This window comes from Marmota monax, unplaced genomic scaffold, assembly GCF_021218885.2.
Source record: "Marmota monax isolate L192 unplaced genomic scaffold, Marmota_monax_Labrador192_F-V1.1 WCK01_AAM20220418_F8-fsc00018, whole genome shotgun sequence".
Lineage (NCBI taxonomy): Eukaryota > Metazoa > Chordata > Mammalia > Rodentia > Sciuridae > Marmota > Marmota monax.
The window spans coordinates 9,637,044-9,659,937 of NW_026692201.1; the positions used below are offsets into that span (position 1 = coordinate 9,637,044).

The 22,894-nt window shown below is 38.7% G+C and overlaps 1 protein-coding gene across 11 annotated transcripts in view; it reads left to right on the forward strand.

Moving 5' to 3' along the window:
- Positions 1-2,322: 2,322 nt before the first annotated feature.
- Positions 2,323-22,894, forward strand: part of Atg10 (autophagy related 10) — a 290,932-nt gene continuing 270,360 nt past the window's right edge. For 2 of the 11 annotated variants that reach the window (XM_046428035.2, XM_046428045.2), the window contains exons 1-2: positions 3,369-3,595; positions 18,564-18,683. In XM_046428035.2, the coding sequence (XP_046283991.1) occupies positions 18,668-18,683 (16 nt within the window). In that variant the 5' untranslated portion in view covers positions 3,369-3,595; positions 18,564-18,667. Of the gene's footprint in view, positions 2,572-3,368; positions 3,596-10,577; positions 10,743-12,701; positions 12,725-18,563; positions 18,684-22,894 lie in introns of those variants that run through there. The other 9 variants (XM_058574415.1, XM_046428063.2, XM_058574429.1 and 6 more) reach the window with 9 other exon arrangements.

Sequence of the window (22,894 nt, forward strand, 5' to 3'; positions counted from 1 at the left end):
TAAACTGTAGACTTGATTTGGTGGCATTGTTCTTTTTCTGGTATTCATGGGGCACATTACCACTGTGCTACATATATTCTTAGCCCTATTTTTGGTTTTTTAAATTTTTGAGACAGGTCTTGCTAAATTGCTTATGGCCTCCCTAAATTGCCCAGATTGGCCTCGAATCGGTGGCCCTCCTGCCTCAGCCTCCTGAGTTGCTGGGATTATAGGCATGTGCCACCATACCCAGTTATATTTTAATAAAATTTGGGGTATAATTTATGTAAAATAAAATGCCCCCAATTTAGCCAGTGCAGTTGTGGACACTTATAATCCTAGCAACCCAAGAGGCTGAGGCAGGAGGGTTGCAGTTTTGAGGACATCCTGGGCAATTTAGTGAGGCCCTAAGCAACTGAGCAAGATCCTGTCTCAAAAATAAAAAAAAGGTACTAGGGATATAGCTTAATGGTTAAGATCCTGTCTCAAAAATAAAACAAAGGTACTAGGGATATAGCTTAATGGTTAAGTGCCCCTGCAGAAAAATTATGAAAATATAAAAATAATGCAAACTCCCCAAATATATTTATACTTCATGTGTAGTAAAGTTCATGGGTAGAAGTAGTGTGATAGAAAGACTGAATCATCTTTCTGTGGTTGTTTTTAATTCTCCAATTCTTTCTTTCTTTGATGTGGATATATGTATATATTTTCTTTTTGGCAGTATCATTTTCTTAAATTAATAGAGTTTTAATTTTTTTTTGTTTTAGGAAAAAATTGGCTTAAAGAAAATTCAGCAGATTGCATTGAGAATTCCTGTCTACTGCACTCATAGTTTTCCCTTTTATTAATATATTGGTACATTTTGTTAGAATTGATGAGCCAATATTGACACAATATTATTAACAAAAGTGCATAATTTATATTAAGGTTCATTCTTTGTGTTGGACAGTTCTATGGATTTTGATAGATGCAAAATGTCATATATTTACCATTACATTATCACACATTGTAGTTTCACTGCCCTAATAAATGTCCTATGTTCCACATGTTCATCTCTCCCCTCTTTGCTTCCTTCCTGGCAAACTCTGGCTGGTAACCACTGATCTTTTTACTGTCTCCATAGGTTTGCCAACTATTGCTTTTTTTCTCTCATATATTTGGGTAAGTATTATGCATACACAGTTTGAAGGCAAGTTTCTTATCTCTGCCATCCAAACAGATTACCTCCTGTAACTCTTATGTAATTTACATTTCCCTGAGGATCTCCTGGAAGGTGGTAGAAGAGATCTGCTACTACAAGCAGCAGTCCAGATAGCATTTTCCCCCTCAGTATCCATTCTCCTTTCTTTTAGAAATAAAACAATCTCCCCCTGTCAAGGTTTACCTGAGCAAATGGCTACATTTCCTACATATATATATATATATATATATATATATATATATATACACACACACATATAATCTATATATATACATATAATATATATATACATATAATCTACATATATATATATATATATATATTTGTAGATTAATACACAGTATCTTTATTTATTTTTATGTGGTGCTGAGAATCAAACCCAGTGCCTTACATATGCAAGGCAAGCACTTTATCACTGAGCTACAGCCCCAGCCCCTCCTACCTTTTTTATATCTCTGTGTAGCCTATGAGATATGAACAGAAAGTATAAATGAGAGGGACTGATGAGACTGAGAAAAATAAGACACTGACCATGTAATTTTAAACTTGTATCCCAGTGTAGGATCACACTATCTAGAGGATATTATGAATTATTATTTTTACATACTCCTGTAAACTGGCGTGCTTGTAATCTGGACAACTCTGGAAGTTGAGTCTAGAGAATGGCAGTTCAAGGCCAGCCTGGGCAATTTAGTGAGACCCTGTCTCAAAATAAACATACACCCCTGGGTTGAATCCTACTGCAAAATAAACAAAAAATTCACTGTCTTGTACTTAAAAAGATCAAATGTATAATTTAAACTAGCACTTACCAATCATTTTGTAGTTGCTAAAATGTTAGTTGAAGTTTATTTTCTGCTAGCAATATTTTTTAAAAGATTAATTTTAAAATCTTACATACAAAAATCATACTTTTTGTGGGGTTTGACCAAGAAAGCAGTGATTTAATTCTCAGTAGAAACAAGATATAGAACCGATCCATCATCCCTTCAAATTCCCTTAAGCCAATTTTCAGTTAATTTCTTCCTGGTTACCACTGATCAGTACGGTTCTTTTAAAAAACAAGCTTTTATTTTGAAATGGTTATGGATTAACAGTACTGGGTACTTATTACCTAGTTTACTCCAATGGGGATCTCTTATATGACTGTCTACCGGATCAAAACCATGCCCTGAAATTACCCCACTCCCCACCCCTCACCCTGGTGCTGAGGGTTGAAGTCAGGAGGATCACCACTGAGCTACAACTCCAGCGCCTTTTAATTCTGAGACACAGTCTAAGTTGCCCAGGCTGGCCTTGAACTAGACATCCTCCTGTCTGAGCCTCCCAAATAGCTGGGTTTACAGGCCTTCCCCACCTCACAGGCTCCATTCCCTGAAAGTTTGAAGGTAGGTTTTTCATTACTTCTTTACCTGCGTTTACACCTTTGTTTTACAATTCTATTGTTTTACAGGAGCAGATGTGTTTTCCCTGAGATGTTTATTATCTCACCCCTATAATTCCTAGTCATTCTGTAGTCTTTTCCCTATTCCTACTATTTTCCTCCAACGTGTACGCACACACACTCTTTTTTTCCCCCTGAGATATGTGCCACAGATGGTACTACTGTGGATACTCGAATTCCTAACTTCTCCCCCATTCTTAAGCAAGTGGTGGACACGTGTATGCGTTTAATGGTGGTGCTCCTGGTTACTTTTTGCAATGTTCGCTGGCATGGCTTCCTAGCCTCTCAGGGGAATGCTAGTGGCACTACATTCTTGCTGTTGCTCTACTCTTGTTCTTCATTGATCATTCTTTTATATTCCCGATATTAGAAAATGTCTTGGAGGACAGCGTGCAGTCCTTGAAACCGCTAGTACCCCTTCCCCCAAGTTTCCCCCTGCCCTCAGCTCCTCCTCCGCCACGAGCCGCCTTTGTCCTCCACCAAGGGCTCAGTCAAACTCAGGTTAGCCTGGCTGGGGAGCGAGGGGGCACGCGAACGAAGTGAGGGGCGGGGCCTTGGTTCCAGTCTACGCCCGCAGCAAAGGGGTCTAGCCCCAGCACACCGCGTCCAAGCCCCGACCTGGTCGGCCCTGAGCGCGCGGCCGACGACGTCACGGGCCTGCGCGGGGCGCTTCCCTAGGCGCGCGGGAAAACCCAGTACGCATGCTCGGACTCGCTTGTTGTTGGTGGTGGCTGCCGCGGGAGGGGACGCGCCCTTCTGGTGGGCCTCCCTCGCCGAGTGGGGTTTCGCTGGGTCGCCGCCGCCCTCACGGCCCCTTTGGGCCCACCTCCTATGTCCCTCCTCCCTGGGGCCGCACGCGCGGCGGTGTCCTCACGGGGCGCTAGGTGCCGGTCCCCGCCTCCCCTCCCCCAGCCCCGTCGCCCCGCCCGCCTGGCTGGGCTGCGGGGTCAGGGGCCGAGCGGAGCGGGGTGAGTATTCCCACAGCCAACGCCGCCATCCTTCTCCCAGCTCTGCTTCCCGCACCATCCTCACCCCACTCCTAGGACCGAGAGGAAGGGCGGGAGTGGGTGGGCGGGAAGCAGCCGAGTCCGGAACAAAAGGCCGGGGAAGCGGGGCCCTCGCCCCAGAACCACGGGCCCGCGCGGGCTGCCGCGCTGGAGCTGCTGCTTGGGCGAGTGACCAGGGCGCGCGACCCAGCACCCCTTGGGCCCCAGTCTTGCAATCAGTGTCTTCAGCACTCCGGGGTGGCGGGGGGGGGGGCACTCCGCGGCCTCACCCTTGGGTAGTCAACAGTCTTAAAAGTCTTACAGATAGCCAGTCTTTGTGCGTGTAACGTTGAAACAAAGGATATTAAGTTACTGGAGAGTCCCACTTGAAGGGGTTTCAGATTCATTAAGTGCAGGAGGAATACTCTGATATTTATAGCTAGCACCACCCTTCCTAGAATTTATAAAAACAAAAGGTGGGATAAGGTGATGAGGAATAGTTAACCGACTTGTAGAAACATTTTTAGTTGTGGTTTAAAAAAGTATATGCACACACACACACACACACACACTCACTCACTATGAAAATTTTGAAAATAAAGTCGAAGGATGGCTACATGTCCTTTCAAAACCAAAAGGGAGCTTTGTTCATAAGGGCCACATAACATTGCATTGGTTAAGGTTTCGGGGTTTAGACTTCTATAATTACATCTTGTTGACTAATTGAGATACAAATTATTTCTGACTGGGAGAATATAACTCCTGAAAGGTTGTGGTTTTTTAGGATAGCAATCTTAAGCTTTTTTTGTTTTGTTTGGTTTTTTTTTTGAGCCCAGGTCTTGCTATGTTACCCCAATTCCTGGACTCAAGTGATCCGGAGTAATTGGGACCACAGGCTCCATCGTTTTCTTCAATTTACCATTTAGCTTGCTCCTTCATTATCAGTTCAGCATATCTTTGCTAAAGACACACTTGGTCTGAGTCATGTTTATAACTATTATAGTTTGACAACAGCCTCCAGTTTTTAGTGGCAAAGGTTTAAATTTATGCTATTCAGGGCTGGAGAACATAGGCCCTATGCACTACTCAAATCTATCATGGAGTTCTAGGTAGAAGAATCACTCCCTCCTTGCTTCCAAATTGAAACTTGAGTACTGAGAAATTTAAAGTCTGCAAAGTACACAGTTTAAAATTGTTAATTTGTATTTTAATTGAGGAAACTAGTAGAAATAGTTCTGAACTGGATTCATTTGGATATGGAAATGTTACAAGATTATTTCCCAACTACCATCTTCTGTTTTATTTACCATAATCTTAACAGATCTTGCTGCATGATGGGACAATTGAATTAGGCTCGGGAGGACACACACACCATTGTGTGTGTGTGTGTGTGTATTGGGCGGGGGGGGGGGGCTCGGATTTAACCCAAGGGTGCTCTACCACTGAGCTACACCCCCAGATGTTTTATTTTTTATTTTTTATTTTTATTTTGAGACAGTGTCTCACTAAACTGCCCAGGCTGTGCAACTTGAGATCTTCCTGCCTCAGTCTCCTGGTTTGCTAGGATTACAGGCATGGACCACCTCACGTATCTAGGCATAATGTTTTGTGAAATTGTATCTTGATAGCAGTTCCTAATGCTTAGTAAGTTTCTGAGAAAGCACCATTTTAGGAAAAACAAGTAGGATGAAACTTATATAAGTAGATTGCTTTGGATTAGGGTTGCTTTTATTATCAATATCTTTGAAGCCTCCAGATATGTTTAGGACCTTAGAGGTTGTATTTGAATCATAAATATAATCAGGAACCATATAAGAAGAGATATAGAGATCATCTGTTGAAAACAAATGTATTAGGGTCAAGCAGGCTGGGTATAAAACAACTGGAAAGTAGGGGAATGGAAAATAAACTACCTGAAGGTATCCTGCTTGCAGAGAAGTTGCTAGAAATAGGCAGCAGCAGAGGCTTCTCTAATGTTCCTGGCATCCCAGGCCTTGAAGTGTCTGATTGCATTAGTTATAGGATCCAAGAAGAGTAATTACTAATATGAATTTAGCTTTGAAGTTAGGATTATTTTATATCACTGTCATGTAATATCTTTCCAAGAAAACCTTTTTAATATCCTTTCTGAGCTCAATAACCTACAATGGTTTCTTATTGTTCACTGTTTTAAATGGAATCTCTTTTGAGTTTTAAGGCCATTTATAAACTGCTTGTTCCCTGCCTCCCAGATTTTCCTGTAATCCTCAATCTTCTCTCTAGTTAGTCTCTTTACTTGCTTACTTAATGTCATTTTAACCTGTTCCTATGTTCACTGCCACCCCCACTCCTATTTCTACCTTACTGCTTTCCTTTGATTGCCTCTTATAAGTCAGGGATTAGCTGAAATCTAAGTCTTCTAGGGCATGATTCTGGGTACATACTACCCTAGGCCACCCTTAATAGCTATTATCTTGGGGCTGGGAGTGTGGCTCACTGTTAAAGTGCTTCCCAGACATATAAGAGGTCCTGGGTTTGACCCCAGTAGTACAAATAAGAAAACAAAAATATTAGGCCAGGTGCAGTGGCACATGCCTGCAATACCTGTGGCTAAGGAGGCAGGAGAATTGAAAGTTTGAGGCCAGCCTCAGCAACTTATCAAGTTCATCAGGAATTTAGCAAAACCCTGTCAAAAACAAACAAACAAACAAATTAAAAAAGAACTGGGGATGTGGCTCAGGGGTGAGTGCTCCTGGTTTCAATTTCTGATACCCCCCTTTCCCCTCAAACAGAGCAAAACATAACAATTTACCTAAGTGCTATGAGGATTGGAGTTACCACAGTTCTTGATAAAGGCTTAATATATGCTATTTTAAATTATTGTTTTAATCCATACACAGTCTTTATATGATGATTATATAATTTGTCATCACTTTTTACTGTCTTATTCTCTAATGTTCTTCAGCTTGAAGCTTTTTTAAAAAAATTTGATTACAAACTGTTGAAGGTAAAAAGCATGTACTAGTTTTTGCAGTACTAGAGAATGAATCCATGGGCTCTTTACTGCTAAGCTACATCTTTACCTTGTTTTATTTTTTTCCAGACAGGGTCTCGCTAGATTGCCTGGGCTGAACTTGAACTTGAAATTCTCTTGACTCAGCCTCCTAAGCTGACTGTGCTACTATTATCCTGACTATTCCTATTATCCATTTTTCTCTGTTGATTATAGTTTTAAGTTTATATCCTATTTTATTCCAAAAGTATTTGAGGTAGCTTATAAACATATGTAATAGCATGCAGAATAAACTGTATGCCATGGTGCTTGCATGTAACCCCAGCTACTCTAGAGGCTGGGGTAGGAAGATCACAAGTTCATGGCCAGCCTTGGCAATTTATAGAAACTCTGTCTCGAAATGAAAACTTTTTAAAAAGTGGGCCTGGAGATGTACCTCAATGGTAGAGCACCTCAGGGTTCAATTCCTAGTACCACAGGAAGAAAAGAAAGATAACAGGGTCATGAAAATATGAAGTTTGGAATAGAAAGGTGAGATTAGGATAAATGACATTGAAATATTTTTTGTGAAAAGCTAACTTTTTTTTTTTTTGGTATAGTTTTTAAAGGTAGGCCACAGCCAATATGATTTTCATGGTTGTGAAATTAAAGAAGGAAATGCTACTTGCTCTACAAAAAGCATTTTCTGTGTGAAAATCATTGTGAATCCATTGTCTGAGAAGGCTCTAGTACTATGAATTTCCACTTATACAAACCTCATTGAACTCTGTAAATTGTCATATTTGAGTAAAATGAAAACATAAACTTAAACCACCAACTAACTTCTAAAGGCTTTCAACTGGAATAAAATAAATAAGGCTACTGTTCCATTTTAGCCAGTCAAATATTGCCTTGCTCTGTATTTACTTCATAAAAACCTTTCCCTGTGTTTGTTTGATGGAGCCCCAAACTACTTGCATTCTGGAGCTGCCTAATTTATGAACTGCTGTCTACCCAAATAAATTCTTTAAAATTTTAATGTGCCTCAGTTTATCTTCTTATGCTTGGAAGTAAATATTTGCTGAGTGAAATGCAATTTGTAATTTAAAAAAAAATGTTAAAGGATACTCTTGAGAAGCCCTAGAGTTAAGTTCTCCAAACTTGTACTTGTTAAGCCATAACCAACTTTCCAGTGTTTATCAAAGGACCAAAAGTGTTTTTTTGTTTTTGTTTTTGGTTGGTTGGTTTGTTTGGACTGGGAATTGGATGCAGGGACACTTTACCACTGAGCTATATCCTCAGTCCATTTTTAAATTTTAAAATTTTGAGACAGATTCTGGCTAAATTATTGAGTTTGCCACTAAATTGCTGAGACTGGCCTTGAATTTGTAATCCTTTTTCCTCAGCCTCTCAAATTGGTGGGATTATAGGTGTGAGCCACTGTGCCCTGTTGTAGTGGCATTTTTATGGACAGTTCTTCATTGTGTGGGACTGCCCTACACTTTGTAGGATGTTTATTATACCAGCTCCCTGAGCGCTAAAAGGTAATAGTAAACTGTGACTCCTCTTTCATTCTCTCTTTCTTTCCCTCCCTTCTTCCCTCCTGTCTTTCTTTCTGAGGTAATGGGGATTTAACCCAGAGGCACTCTAACACAGAGCTATATCCTCAGCTGCTTTATCTGTTTCCTTGTTTTCTATTTTAGATAATTCTTTTTTCAAGGCTCCCTCCACCCCCAGTACTGGGAAGTGAACCCAGAGTGCTCTACCACTGAGCTACATCTCCAGTCCTTTAATTTTATTTAGAGGCTGGGTCTCCCTAAATTGCCCCAACTTGCCTTGAACTTTCTATCCTCCTGCCTTACCTTCTTGAGTAGCTGGGATTATAGATATGGGTCACAGGGTTAGGTTCTTTTATAGATAATTCCTAAAATTTCCCCTGATACTCAGTTTAAGCCCATTACAGAAACAAGCCTTTTCTCTTATACTTTATGAAAGTGTCCCTGTTTTCATACGTAAGTGCTTCCTCTTGATTCCATGTTGATATTGATAGTTTTGGTTCACTCACCTTGACAAGGGACTCCTCTGGAGAGGGGTTGATGGTCAGAGTGAGCAAGTGCCCCTTCAGCTCCCTTACTACATTTAGATTCTTCCTCTAGATGTTAGGTTGGAGAGCAGGAGGATGTCTATGACCACATTTATAAAGGGTAGATTTTTTTTTTTCCTGTACTCAGAAGAAACTTTCCTTTCCAATTGATAATTTATTTATTTATTTGGTACTGGGGATTGCATCTGGAGCACTTAACCACTGAGTCACATCCCCAGCCCTTTTAAAAACATTTTGAGACAGGGTGTCACTAAGTTGCTTAGGGCCTTGCTAAATCAATTGTAACAGGAGTTTACTTGATGCTTTGACCATATCCCTTATGGCTTCGAAACTTACCTTTTTTTTCTTTTTCCCAATCTCCTTCTCCCTGATCTTCTCCTCCTTGATCTTCTTTTCCCTAACCTTCTCCTCCCTCATCTTCTTTTCCCTGAATTTCTCCTTCCTGCTCTCGTCTCCCAAATCTCATTTTCTCTGAATCACTTCTATAAAAGCCCCTGTTCCTGCTGATGGGCAGAATCACAGCCTTTGGGACAGGAGTACTCTGTGTTTCTCCTTTGCTAGCAAAGCAATAAATTGTCTTTTTATTTTTTCTGAAAACCACATTTTTTTCCTTTATCCATTATTGATGGACACCTGGGCTGGTTTCCTAATTTTCAGTCCTTTTTACTTTTAATGTAGAGACTGGGTCTTGCTAATTTGCCCAGACTGGCCTCGCACTTGTGATCCTCCTTGCCTCAGCCTCCTGAGTGGTTGGGGTAATGGGCATGTGCCATTGTACTTTGCTTACTACTGACTTGGTATCACAGCATTCAGTTTACCACATGGCTTTACTTTTTATTTATAGCCATGCATGTTACATTATTGAGAGAGAACTGCTTTAAAGGAGGATTACTGGGGCTGGGGCTGTAGCTCCGTGGTAGAGCGCCCACTTTGCACGTGTGAGGCATTGAGTTCGATCCTCAGCATCACATAAAAATAAAGATATTGTGTCCAAATACTACTATATATATATATATCACACACACACACACACACACACAAAGAGGATCACCAATGGGTGTTGGAAACCAATAGAGAAAGTGCAGCTCAAAGTACTTCTCTGAAGGGAATACAGAATGGTGAAGTGAAATGTCTTCTTATCTTCTTCCTAATGGGATGTCCTGCTATGTAAGTCAGAGCAAACATCAGCAACCAATAGAGATTCTTCACTTCCAGTCCAGGTACAATATTGCCTCCTGTTTAACTTTGATTTGGGATATATGTTATGGAAGAGAGAGAGAACTGAACCCTGCTGTCAAGACTGACTGGACTGGGTGTGCTGGGTGTGGTGGTGCATACCTATAATCTCAGTGACTTGGAGGATGAGGCAGGAAGATTGCAAGTTTGAGGCCAGCCTTCATAATTTAGGGAGGCCCTGAGAAACTGAGACCCTGTCTCAAAATAAAAAATAAAAATGGGGATGTAGTTTGGTGTTAAACCCTCCACTCCCTGAGTTTTATCCTTATGATCAAAAAAACCCAAAAACAAAACTGAATAGAATGCCCCTTTTTGGATGCTTCCCTGAGCTCTTTATTGGATTGCCCAGGTCTATGCCTTCCATGCCCCACCCAGGCTTCCAAATACCTTAAAATTCAGGTTTTTCATTAACTCTATCAAAATGGTTCATTGATTTGGTCTTTCTCTGTTTCCATTGAACCCAGAGGCACTTTACTACCAAGCTAAATCCCATATTTTTCATTTTATTTTTTAAAATTTTAAGACAGGGCCTCACTTTGTTGCTTAGGGCATTGGTAAATTGCTGAAGCTGGCTTTGAACTTGTGATTCTCCTGCTTCAGCCTCCCAGATTGCTGGGATTATAGATGTGGCTTGGTCTCAGTTTTCTAGCATGAGTATCCCTCAGGTTTTCTCTGATACTGATTAAAAATGCATATTTTGGGGCATGCAGAATCAGGTAATCTTTTTGACTAGGGCCTAGGATTCCACATTTAAATTGTACCCTGGGAGTCTCCTTGCTCTCTAAAACTGGAAGACTTCTGCACAAGGAACTTGCTAGGTAAGTGGTTAACCAATCTAAGTGAATTCAAGCCAAATTGTCATTAAGGTAATGAATTGATCAAAATAATCCTTTCCTATATTTATAGTAAAGTAAAATTCTTGTTAGGAAGGACAAGTAGAGGAAGTTGCCTAACTTTATTAGTCAAAAATGATCTTAAATATTTAAAATACATAGCATGTTCTGTGATATTCACAGTTTTGTAAATGATCTTAAATTCTGAGAAATTTAGTTATATTTATTACAGTGATTTGGTCTCAGTTTTGATTCTGATACACACTGATTTATAGATTCATCAAAAGAAATGTCTTGGATTGGGAATATGGCTCAGTGGTATAGTGCTTACTTAAGTAAGTGTATGAAGCCCAGGATTCAGTGCCTGGTGCCACCAAAAAAAAAAAAAAAAAAAAAGCTGAGAAAAGATAGATTTTTTTTGACAAAAACAACAACACAAAACAACAACAACAACAACAACAAAAAAGCAAAAAAATTAGCCAGTGTGGTGGTTCATGCCTGTAATTCTAACAAACTCTGGAGGCTAAGGCAGGAGGATTGGATATTCTACATCAGCCTCAGATCCTGTCTCAAAATTAAAAATAAAGAAAACAATAATAAAAGACTGGATATGTAGCTCAGTGGTAAAGTGGCCCTGGTCTTAATCCCCAATGCTACAAAAATAAAACAACCCCCTTCCATTAGATTAAAAATCACATATAAGCCAGGCATGGTGGCACATGGAAGGCTGAGGCAGGAGGATACCAAGTTTAAGATCAACCTAAGCAATTTAGCAAGACCCTGCCCCAAAATAAAATGGGGCTTGGTATGTTGGGGATGTATCTTAGTGGATAAGTGTCCCATGGGGGTTCAATTCCTAATATAAAAAAATATCACAAACTATATATGGAGAGTGTGGTAGTGAAAAAAAGTTTTTAATTGAAAAGAATAATTTGAACAATGATTATAAATAAAGTTAGAATTCACTGGGTCTGCTTTTCTGAAAAGACATTTTTGGATAGCACCAGAGTAAGTTTCTTCATATTGTCTTGTCTGAGGGTTAACCTATAGTTTGGAAAGACTAGTCTTATCTAGTAGGGAAAAGTCATTTCTCCCCAATCTTTAAAATCTATTGAAGCAGTTGAAAAAATATTTTGAAAACAAACCCCCAAAACCAAATCTTTTCATTTAGAGTAAGAATCAAGCAAAATAGATGTATTAACAATTTATACTTTATGACAGGAGCTCTGAATCATTTTCTAAGTCTTACTTAAAATTAGAAATGAGAGGTTTATTGTTTAAGATGAGATCAGTATTGAAATTTGTCTTTTTACCGGCAGTTCACATGTGTTCTGTTGTTAACTGTTCTGAATTTAGTTTAAGATTGCTTAAATCTGGAAACACAGGGCACTTCACATGTCTTGGGTTTTTCATTTGCTAAGTAAGGATTATTCTTGCTTAATAAACTGCAGTTATAGTTATTCCTATTTTTTGCTCAATTTTTAGCTATCTCATAATAGGAAGCTCTAAGATTATAATTTCTGCTTTAAATAGTCAGTGAGTTTGATAGAGGATCAAAGAGTAAAACAACTTGAAAAGTATGTATGAAAGTGTTGATTGAATTATATTTTCATCTTTAATGACTTGAAATATTCTTAATCAAAGAAACAATTATTCAATGGTATTCATTATTGTATATTATGGTGATTCAAGTTGAGATAGATATCTTTTTAATATATATTATAGTTTCTGATTTTGTAATCAAGCAATGTTTGTATTACTGTATATAACATCCTTCAGCAAAGCCTAGTCTGTAGATGATTTAAAAAGTCTTCAACTAAATATTAATTAGTGTTTTGATATTGAGTCATCTTGCTTGTAGCACAGTGCTGTTAATTAGATAAACTGTGGCTATTGAGTGAAATTTTATGTTTCAACTAACATTTTCAATATTTCAGTAAATCCTAAGTAACTGGAGGGCTTAAGAAGTAAGTGTGTTTACTTGTTCTCTTTTGTTATTAAGAGCTTGCTTAGGGGGCTGGGGTTATGGCTCAGTGGTAGAGCACTTGCCTGGCATGTTTGAGGCACTGGGTTCGATTCTCAGTACTGCATATTGATAAGTTCATTAAATAAAGGTTCATCAACAACTAAAAAAAATAAAAAATAAAAAAGTGCTTGCTTACAGTCAGGCATGGTGGTGCATGTCTATAATCCTAGTGACTTGGGAGGCTCTGGCAGGAGGATAGAAAGTTTGAGATTAGCCTCAGAATTTAGTGAGGCCCTAAGAAACTTAGTGAGATCCTGTCTCAGTATAGAAAATAAAAAGGGCTAGGGACCTGGCTCAGTGGTTAAATGCCTCTGGGTTCAATCCAGGTACCAAATAAATAAATAAATAAAATACAAAAGTCAAATTTTCTTTGATTTAGTACCTGTTAATAGATCTCAGGATAATCATCATACAGTTGGATGAACTATTCTGACTTTCCATGTCAGTCTTCTATTTTATTTTCAGTATTGGGGTACTGAACTACACTCCCAGCCCTTTTTTGTTTTTTTGTGACATGGTCTCACTATGTTGCCCATGCTGGTTTTAAACTTGTGATCCTCCTGCTTCAGCCTTCCAAGTCACTGGGATTACAGGCTTGCACCACCACACCCAGTTTCCAATTTAGCTCTGCATCCTAGCTCTGAGGGATGGAATAGGTTCTTTTGCCATCTATGTGATGCTGATATAGAGTCACTATTTCCAGCCTAGATTTTTCTTTTCTTCTGAGTTCAAGGCTTATCTCAAAATGCCTGCTAGACTCCTTTACTTGCACATCCCACAGACATTTCAAACTCCAATTCATTTTTGGCTAAACGAATCCTACCTCTCTAAAACTTGTTCTTCCTCTAGGGATTTCTGTTGTAGTCAGTACACCACCACATACAGCAGGAAACTTGGAACCATTTTTTAATCTTTTCTCTTCCTTCTCCCTCACATACCAAAGCTTGTCAGCAGTAATGAGTATATTATCAAAATGATACTGATGCCAGGCACAGTGGTACACACCTGTAATCGTAGAGACTTGGAAACCTGAGGCAGGAGAATAGTAAGTTTGAGGCCACTCTTGGTAACTTGTCTCAAAATAAAAAAAATTAAAAAATAAAAAAGACTGGGGATAAAGTTGAGTGGTAAGGAACCCCAGGGTAAAATCCCTGGTACCAAAAAGAAAAAAAAAAGTTATGAAACCCAGGTTTAGAGTCTCATCTCACTGAGAAAACAATGTCAGAGAGGAGTGTTAGGGAGAAAGGATTTATTCAGTGGCTGAAGAATGGAGAAGAGGGAGCTTTGCTTACAAATCAGCTTCTCAATTTCAGTGGGCGGAAAGGCTACAGATACTGGATAGGAATAATGAGGGAGAGGGATAAGCTAATAAAGGGGAGGAATATTCATGTCTTTTCTGGGAATCGATGGCAATCTTCCAGGAACTTGAGTGCCACCTTTTGTCATTCCTTTTATAGTCTGGTGTTTCCAGTTATGGTGACTGGTAGGTGCCTTCGAGGAAGAGTGGCGTGGGGGAGGGAGACTACACAAGTCTAGGTCAAGATAGCCCTGTACTACTGTTTAGGACAAACATTTCTCAGATGATTAACATGTCTACATGCAGAGCTGAGTAGAATCTGACCCAAAGATTAAGGCAACAAAGGAGACAGACCCAATATGAAGACAGGGATGCCAAGCCTTTTCATTCCTTTCCAGTCCCCCATCAGATATCTGTAGGCCTAAATGAAGAGTTAGTGTTTTCAGCACTGACTTCAGGTCCCCAAAGAAAAACCTAGTCAATGGTTGGGCGTAATCTACACCAAAACTAGTGATGGAGTAATAATATATTGCCCAGCTGTGTGATCTCCCCAAATTATTGATTTTTAAGTCAATTAAGGACAATTGAAGCCATGCCTGGGTGATGCATCCTATAATCCCAGCAACTCCAGAAGCTGAATCAGGAGGATCACAAGTTCTAGGCCAGTGTTAGTAACTAAGCAAGGCTCTAAACAACTTAGTGAAACCCTGACTCAAAATAAAAAGGGCTGGGGATGTGGTCAGTGGTAAAGTGCCTCTGGGTTCAATTCCCCAGTACCAAAAACAAGTGAAGATAGAGGATATATATATATATATATATATATATATATATATATATATATATATATATATTTTTTTTTTTTCCTGGTACCAGTGTTTTCTGAATTCTTCCCTCCTCTTCTGCTCTACCACTAATCTTTGGCTTTATTTAGCATCACATTGTCTCTTGGATTACCATAAAAGACTTTCACCTGTTTCATTCCTTCAGGCAAGACTGCAGAATCACTGGAAGTCAGAATGCAAATCTGATTAGTGTACTTCCACTTTCAAAACTCCTATGAGCCCTCAGGCTAGGGACCCTGGTATTTATCAACACAAGTTTTCCCAATACCCTCTCTCCACCTCTAAATTTCAAACAAGAGTTCCTCAATTAAAAAAACTTTCTCTTTATGCAGTCTTTCACACATTCTGTTCCCATCATCTCCCCACTTTTGTTTGGTTAACTGCTTTTTTTTTTTTTTAAAGTATTTTTGTGATGTCACTTTCTCAACTTTTGTCTGCATTGAATTTTGACAACTTTAAAACCAGAATTCTGTGTGTAACCTGGAGATTTCACTTACATTTAGGAATTTTGATGAATGCCTCAGTGGGAGTCCCTGCAATTGTGTCTTCTGTATTACCCTCCTGCGTTGGTGCTTTCTCTTCCCAGCCTGTTCTCCCACTCTCCCAGAAGCACATATTCATAGTAAAGAAATTTATCTTAACTCAGCCCACCTACTACATATTCTGTGGTGTATGTTAAAAAGTGTTTCTAGGAAACTGAATTCTGTGGTCAAAAGAGAAACATTTAGCTAATGGTTCCCATACCACACTATGCCTTGTGTATCTCCAGCTTGGGGGATGGTTCATACAATGTGGATTGGTTTTCATATATAAATCTCAAATAATAGTAATATCTTTATTAGTGCCTCTACAAACTAGATTGTATTAAGTGTGTTTTGTAATGCTAGTAATTGAATCCAGGGCCAGGCAAGTGTTCTACCACTGAGCTTCATCCCAAGCTTTAAAAGAAAGTGGGCTTTCAAAAAAAACTCTGAAGCCCTTTAAGTGGAAGCTACTGTTTTCTCCATCTCACATGACTCTGGATGTGAAGATTGCTGATAGCCCCCAATTTCCTGATACCAATGTTTGGTGACTACTTCCTTCAACCTCATGTAAAAGGCCCTACTCCTTTGAGGCTCATGTAATTCAGTTCTACAAGTTATGGCAAGGTCAGTTTTTCTTCTTACCTGCTATCTCTGTTTAGTGGTATAACCTTTAGTGTCACCTTGAGAAGGATCCAAGCCTCATGTTTCTTTAAAATTCCAGATCTCTCATCATGTTCATCTCCAAACTACAATATGTACTCACTCCCATGGTACTCACAGCTGAGACCATCAGATTCTAATATCTATATAGTCTTCCCATTTTTCCATTTCTCTCCTTTTACTTTTAATTTTAAGTTCTTTAATTTTTCTATATCCTTTTTTTTTGAACCCAGGTGTCCTCTACCACTGAGCTAAATCCCCAGCTCTTTTAATTATTTATTTTTTGATTACAAGATAGGTTCTCACTATGTTGTTGAGCGTCTTGCTGAATTGCTTTGAGGTTTGCCTCAAACTTGAGATCTTCTTGAGTCACTGGGATTACAGGTATGCGTCCCTATGCCCAGACCTTTTTGGCATCTCCAATTCTTCTATGTTTTCTCAGTCCCTTCAACCTCTTTCCTACCTAATCTAGATTTTTGAGCTATTCTCACAAGCATTTCCTTTCACCACCTACACTCTTGTCCTTCTATTGAATCAACCCAGCAAAAACACAACTTTTTTTTTTAGTGGTGCTGTGGATTGAATCAGGGCTTCCCACATAGTAGGCAAGTGCTTTAGTATACAACTATATCCCCAGCCTCCAACTTTATATTATTAATAATGTACCTTCTCTGTGCTGATTCCCATACTTGGAGAGGGGGAGGCTGAACACTCTGAAGACAATCTCAGCAATTCAGAGTGTGGCACTATAAATACATGGTCTCAACCCATGTTGAATCTTCACTTCCATCTGCTCATCCTTCATGCTGTCCTCTTGCCACATGCAGTGGTGCACACCTAAAATCTCAGTGACTTGGGAGAATGAGGCAACAGGATCACACGTTCCAGGCCAGCCTCAGCAACTTAATGTTGACCTTCCATTTTCCTCACCAGCAATTCCAAATCTACACTAGTTTTCTTGGATGTTCCCCTTTCTCTGAACTCTTACTCTCTACAGCATGTTACCTGCCCCTGCATCAAAATGTCTTGTGACTTCTTCCTTAATTTTCAGTCTCCTTTTAAAGACTTCTCTGAATTTTATAGATATCAAATGCCTTTTCTTCACTTGAAAGGGGCAAGATGTCTAGTGTATTGTTGAAGTCCATCCTTCTGTGCCCAAACCCCTATCATGATGGGAGCAGGGATGCTTCATGTTTGGCATACTGCAGACATTAGTTAGTGTTACAGAAAGAGACTGGACATTGTGACAGTTAATCTAGTATGTTGTTGAATGGAGATTAGTTAAGAGAGTTTCTATTGTAGCTGGGCATGGTGACACATGTCTGTCATCTCAGCAACTCAGAAGGCTGAGGAAGGAGGAGCACAAGTTCTAAGCCAGCCTCAGCAACTTAGGTCCTAAGCAACACAACAAGACCCTGTCTCAAAATAAAAAATAAAAAGAGCTGGGGGATATAGCTCAGTGATATAGTGCCTCTGGGTTCAATCCTCAGTACCAAAAGAGAGCAGGGTGGGGAGGAAGAGAGTGAAAGTTTCTACTATAATTGTTTTTCTTACTTATCTCCCTTTGTTCAAGGAATATATATATTTTTTCATTTAAAAAAATATTTAGCCATTATATAAGCACAATGCCTACTATTTAATATATACTCAATGTGTATTTGTTGGACGAATGAATATATTCTTATATAGGCTGTACCTACCAAATCTGAATAATCAGAACACTGATTTGGAAATCAGCTATTATAGACAGATTATTGACCCTGGGTCCAAATAGTTTTTTTTCCCCCAGTATTGGTGATTGAACTTACAGGCACTCAACCACTGAGCTACATCCCAGCCTTTTAATTTTTTAATTTTAGATAGGATCTCCCTAAGTTGCACAGGCTGGCCTGGAACTTGTGAACCTTCTGTGTCAGCACCCTGCCCCCTCCCATGGCTGGGATTATAGGGATGTTCACCACATTGGGTCAAAATAAACTTTTTACTAAGTATAGGTTCTAGTAAAATATAATAGTGAGGACTTATGCTATATTCAACATCACCCTTGTCATTATTAAAAACATAGATGAGGGGCTGAGAGTGTAGTTCAGTGGTAGCATACATTTTTAGCATGCATGAGGCCCTGAACTCGATCCTAGAACTCAAACAAAAAAATCAAAAACAAAAACAAAACACCAAAAACCAAACTAAACAAACCAAAAATCAAACAGAGGGAAAAAAAACCTCTCTATATACATATTTGTTACAAATCTAGGTTTTGAGTTTTCTTGTTGACTGATAAAGGAAATGAGAACAGGGTGTGAAAGATGGAAACAGACCATTTTTTGGAATGGCCATGAGGTTATTTTCTGTATTATTGTATAGCTCAAACTTTGTTTAAAGAAATAAACCAATTAACAGAATTTCTTTCAGTATTTGTTCTCAAGCTGTTGCCAATACTGAGTTTTTATATTGCAGCTATCATTTAAAATGGAAGAAGATGAATTTTTTGGAGAAAAAACATTCCAGCATCATTGTTCAGAATTCATTAAACATTCACAACAGATAGGTGATGGTTGGGAATGGAGATCATCAAAGGTAAGAATAGAAAATTTTATTTCCTATTTCAGTTTAGGGATACTTTTTTTTTTTTAATTTGTTGTTCAAAACATTACAAAGCTCATGACATATCATCTTTCATACATTTGATTCAAGTGGGTTATGAACTCCCATTTTTACCCCAAATACAAATTGCAGAATCACATTGGTTACACATCCACATTTTTACATAATGCCATATTAGTGACTGTTGTATTCTGCTACCTTTCCTATTCCCTACTGTCCCCCCTCCCCTCCCCTCCCATCTTCCCTCTCTACCCCATCTCCTGTTATTCAATTATCTCCCTTGTTTTTTTTTTCCCCTTTCCCCTCACAAACTCTTATATGTAATTTTGTGTAACAATGAGGGTCTCCTTCCATTTCCATACAATTTCCCTTCTCTCTCCCTTTCCCTCCCACCACTCATCTCTGTTTAATGTTGATCTTTTCCTCATGCTCTTCCTCCCTGTTCTGTTCTTAGTTGCTCTCCTTATATCAAAGAAGACATTTGGCATTTGTTTTTTAAGGATTGGCTAGCTTCACATAGCATAATCTGCTCTAATGCCATCCATTTCCCTGCAAATTCCATGATTTTGTCATTTTTTAGTGCTGTGTAATACTCCATTGTGTATAAATGCCACATTTTTTTAATCCATTCATCTATTGAAGGGCATCTAGGTTGGTTCCACAGTCTAGCTATTGTGAATTGTGCTGCTATGATCATTGATGTGGCAGTATCCCTATAGTACGCTCTTTTAAGGTCCTCAGGGAATAGTCCGAGAAGGGCGATAGCTGGGTCAAATGGTGGTTCCATTCCCAGCTTTCCCAGGAATCTCCATACTGCTTTCCATATTGGCCACACCAATTTGCAGTCCCACCAGCAATGTACAAGTGTACCCTTTTCCCCACATCCTCGCCAGCACTTATTGTTGTTTGACTTCATAATGGCTGCCAATCTTACTGGAGTGAGATGGTATCTTAGGGTGGTTTTGATTTGCATTTCTCTGATTGCTAGAGATGGTGAGCATTTTTTCATGTACTTATTGATTGATTGTATGTCCTCCTCTGAGAAGTATCTGTTCAGGTCCTTGGCCCATTTGTTGATTGGGTTATTTGTTATCTTATTGTTTAATTTTTTGAGTTCTTTGTATATTCTGGATATTAGGGCTCTATCTGAAGTGTGAGGAGTAAAGATTTGTTCCCAGGATGTTGGCTCCCTATTTACTTCTCTTATTGTTTCTCTTGCTGAGAAAAAACTTTTTAGTTTAAGTAAGTCCCATTTGTATATTCTTGTCATTAACTCTTGGGCTATGGGCGTCCTATTAAGGAATTTGGAGCCCGACCCCACAATATGTAGATCGGAGCCAACTTTTTCTTCTATCAGGCGCAGAGTCTCTGATTTGATATCAAGCTCTTTGATCCATTTTGAGTTAACTTTTGTGCATGGCGAGAGAAAGGGGTTCAGCTTCATTTTGTTGCATATGGATTTCCAGTTTTCCCAGCACCATTTGTTGAAGATGCTATCCTTCCTCCATTGCATGCTTTTAGCCCCTTTATCAAATATAACAAAGTTGTAATTTTGTGGATTGGTCTCTGTGTCCTCTATTCTGTACCATTGGTCCACCCGCCTGTTTTGGTACCAGTACCATGCTGTTTTTATTACTATTGCTCTGTAGTACAGTTTGAAATCTGGTATCACTATACCACCAGATTCACACGTCTTGCTTAGCATTGTTTTTGCTATTCTGGGTCTTTTGTTTTTCCATATGAATTTCATGATTGCTTTATCTATTTCTACAAGAAATGCCATTGGGATTTTGATTGGCATTGCATTAAACCTGTAGAGAACTTTGGGTAATATCGCCATTTTGATGATGTTAGTTCTGCCTATCCATGAACAGGGTACATTTTTCCATCTTCTAAGATCTTCTTCTATCTCTGTCTTTAGGGTTCTGTAGTTTTCATTGTATAAATCTTTCACCTCTTTTGTTAGGTTGATTCCCAAGTATTTTATTTTTTTTTGAGGATATTGTGAATGGAGTGGTTTTCCTCATTTCCATTTCAGAAGTTTTGTTGCTAATATACAGGAATGCCTTTGATTTATGCGTGTTGATTTTATATCCTGCCACTTTGCTGAATTCATTTATTAACTCTAGCAGTTTCTTTGTAGACCCTTTTGGGTCTGTTAGATATATTATCATATCATCTGCAAATAGTGATAATTTAAGTTCTTCTTTTCCTATTTTTATGCCTTTAATTTCTTTTGTCTGTCTAATTTCTCTGGCCAGTGTTTCGAGAACTACGTTGAACAAAAGTGGTGAGAGAGGGCATCCCTGTCTTGTTCCAGATTTTAGAGGGAATGCCTTCAGTTTTTCTCCATTTAGAATGATGCTAGCCTGAGGCTTAGCATATATAGCTTTTACAATGTTGAGGTAAGTTCCTGTTATCCCTAGTTTTTCTAGTGTTTTGAACATAAAGGATGCTGTACTTTGTTGAACGCTTTTTCTGCATCTATCGAGATGATCATATGGTTCTTATCTTTAAGTCTATTGATGTGGTGAATAACATTTATTGATTTCCGTATATTGAACCAGCCTTGCATCCCAGGGATGAATCCTACTTGATCATGGTGCACAATTTTTTTTGATATGCTTTTGTATTCGATTCGCCAGGATTTTATTGAGAATTTTTGCATCTGAGTTCATTAGAGATATTGGTCTGTAGTTTTCTTTCTTTGAAGTGTCTTTGTCTGGTTTCGGGATCAGGGTGATATTGGCCTCATAGAATGAATTTGGAAGAGCTCCTTCTTTTTCTATTTCTTGAAATAGCTTGAAAAGTATTGGTATTAATTCTTCTTTGAAGGTTTTATAAAACTCCACTGTATACCCATCTGGTCCAGGGCTTTTCTTGGTTGGTAGTCTTTTGATGGCTTCTTCTATTTCTTCCTTTGTTATTGGTCTGTTTAAATTGTGTGTGTCTTCCTGACTCAATCTGGGCAGATCATATGACTTAAGAAATTTATCGATATCTTCACTATTTTCTATTTTATTGGAATATAGGGCTTCAAAATACTTTCTAATTATCTTCTGTATTTCTGTAGTGTCTGTTGTGATATTGCCTTTTTCATCCCGTATGTTAGTAATTTGAGTTCTCTCTCTTCTTCTCTTCGTTAGCATGGCTAAGGGTCTGTCGATTTTATTTATTTTTTCAAAGAACCAACTTTTAGTTTTATCAATTTTTTCAATGGTTTTTTTTGTTTCAATTTCGTTGATTTCTGCTCTGATTTTAATTATTTCTTGTCTTCTGCTACATTTGCTGTTGTTTTGCTCTTCCTTTTCTAGGGTTTTGAGATGTAGAGTGAGTTCATTTATTTGTTGGTTTTTTTCTTTTTTTGAGGAATGAACTCCAGGAAATGAATTTCCCTCTTAAAACTGCTTTCATTGTGTCCCATAGATTCCGGTATGTTGTGTCTGTATTGTCGCTTATCTCTAAGAATTTTTTGATTTCCTCCTTTATGTCTTCTATAACCCATTGATCATTCAGTAACATATTGTTTATTTTCCAGGTGATGCAGGATTTTTCCTTCCTTCTTTTATCATTGATTTCCAGTTTCATTCCATTATGGTCATATATGGTGCATGGTATTATCTCCACACCTTTATATTTACTAAGAATTGCCCTATGGCATAATATATGATCTATCTTTGAGTAAGATCCATGTGCTGCTGAGAAGAACATGTATCCACTTGATGATGGTTGATATATTCTATATATGTCGGTTTAGTCTAGGTTATTGATTGTGTTATTGAGTTCTATAGTTTCTTTATTCAGCTTTTGTCTGGAGGATCTGTCTAATGGCGAGAGCGGTGTGTTGAAGTCACCCATAATTATTGTGTTGTGGTCTATTTGACTCTTGAACTTGAAGAGAGTTTGTTTTATGAACGTTGCTGCACCATTGTTTGGTGCATACAAATTGATAATTGTTATGTCTTGTTGGTGGATGGTTCTTTTTAACAGTATATAGTGTCCTTCTTTATCCCTTTTGATTAACTTAGGTTTGAAGTTGATTTTATTCGATATGAGTATGGCCATTCCTGCTTGCTTCCGAGGGCCATATGAGTGGTATGATTTTTCCCAACCTTTCACCTTCAGCCTGTGTATGTCTTTTCCTATCATATGAGTCTCCTGAAGGCAGCATATTGTTGGATTTA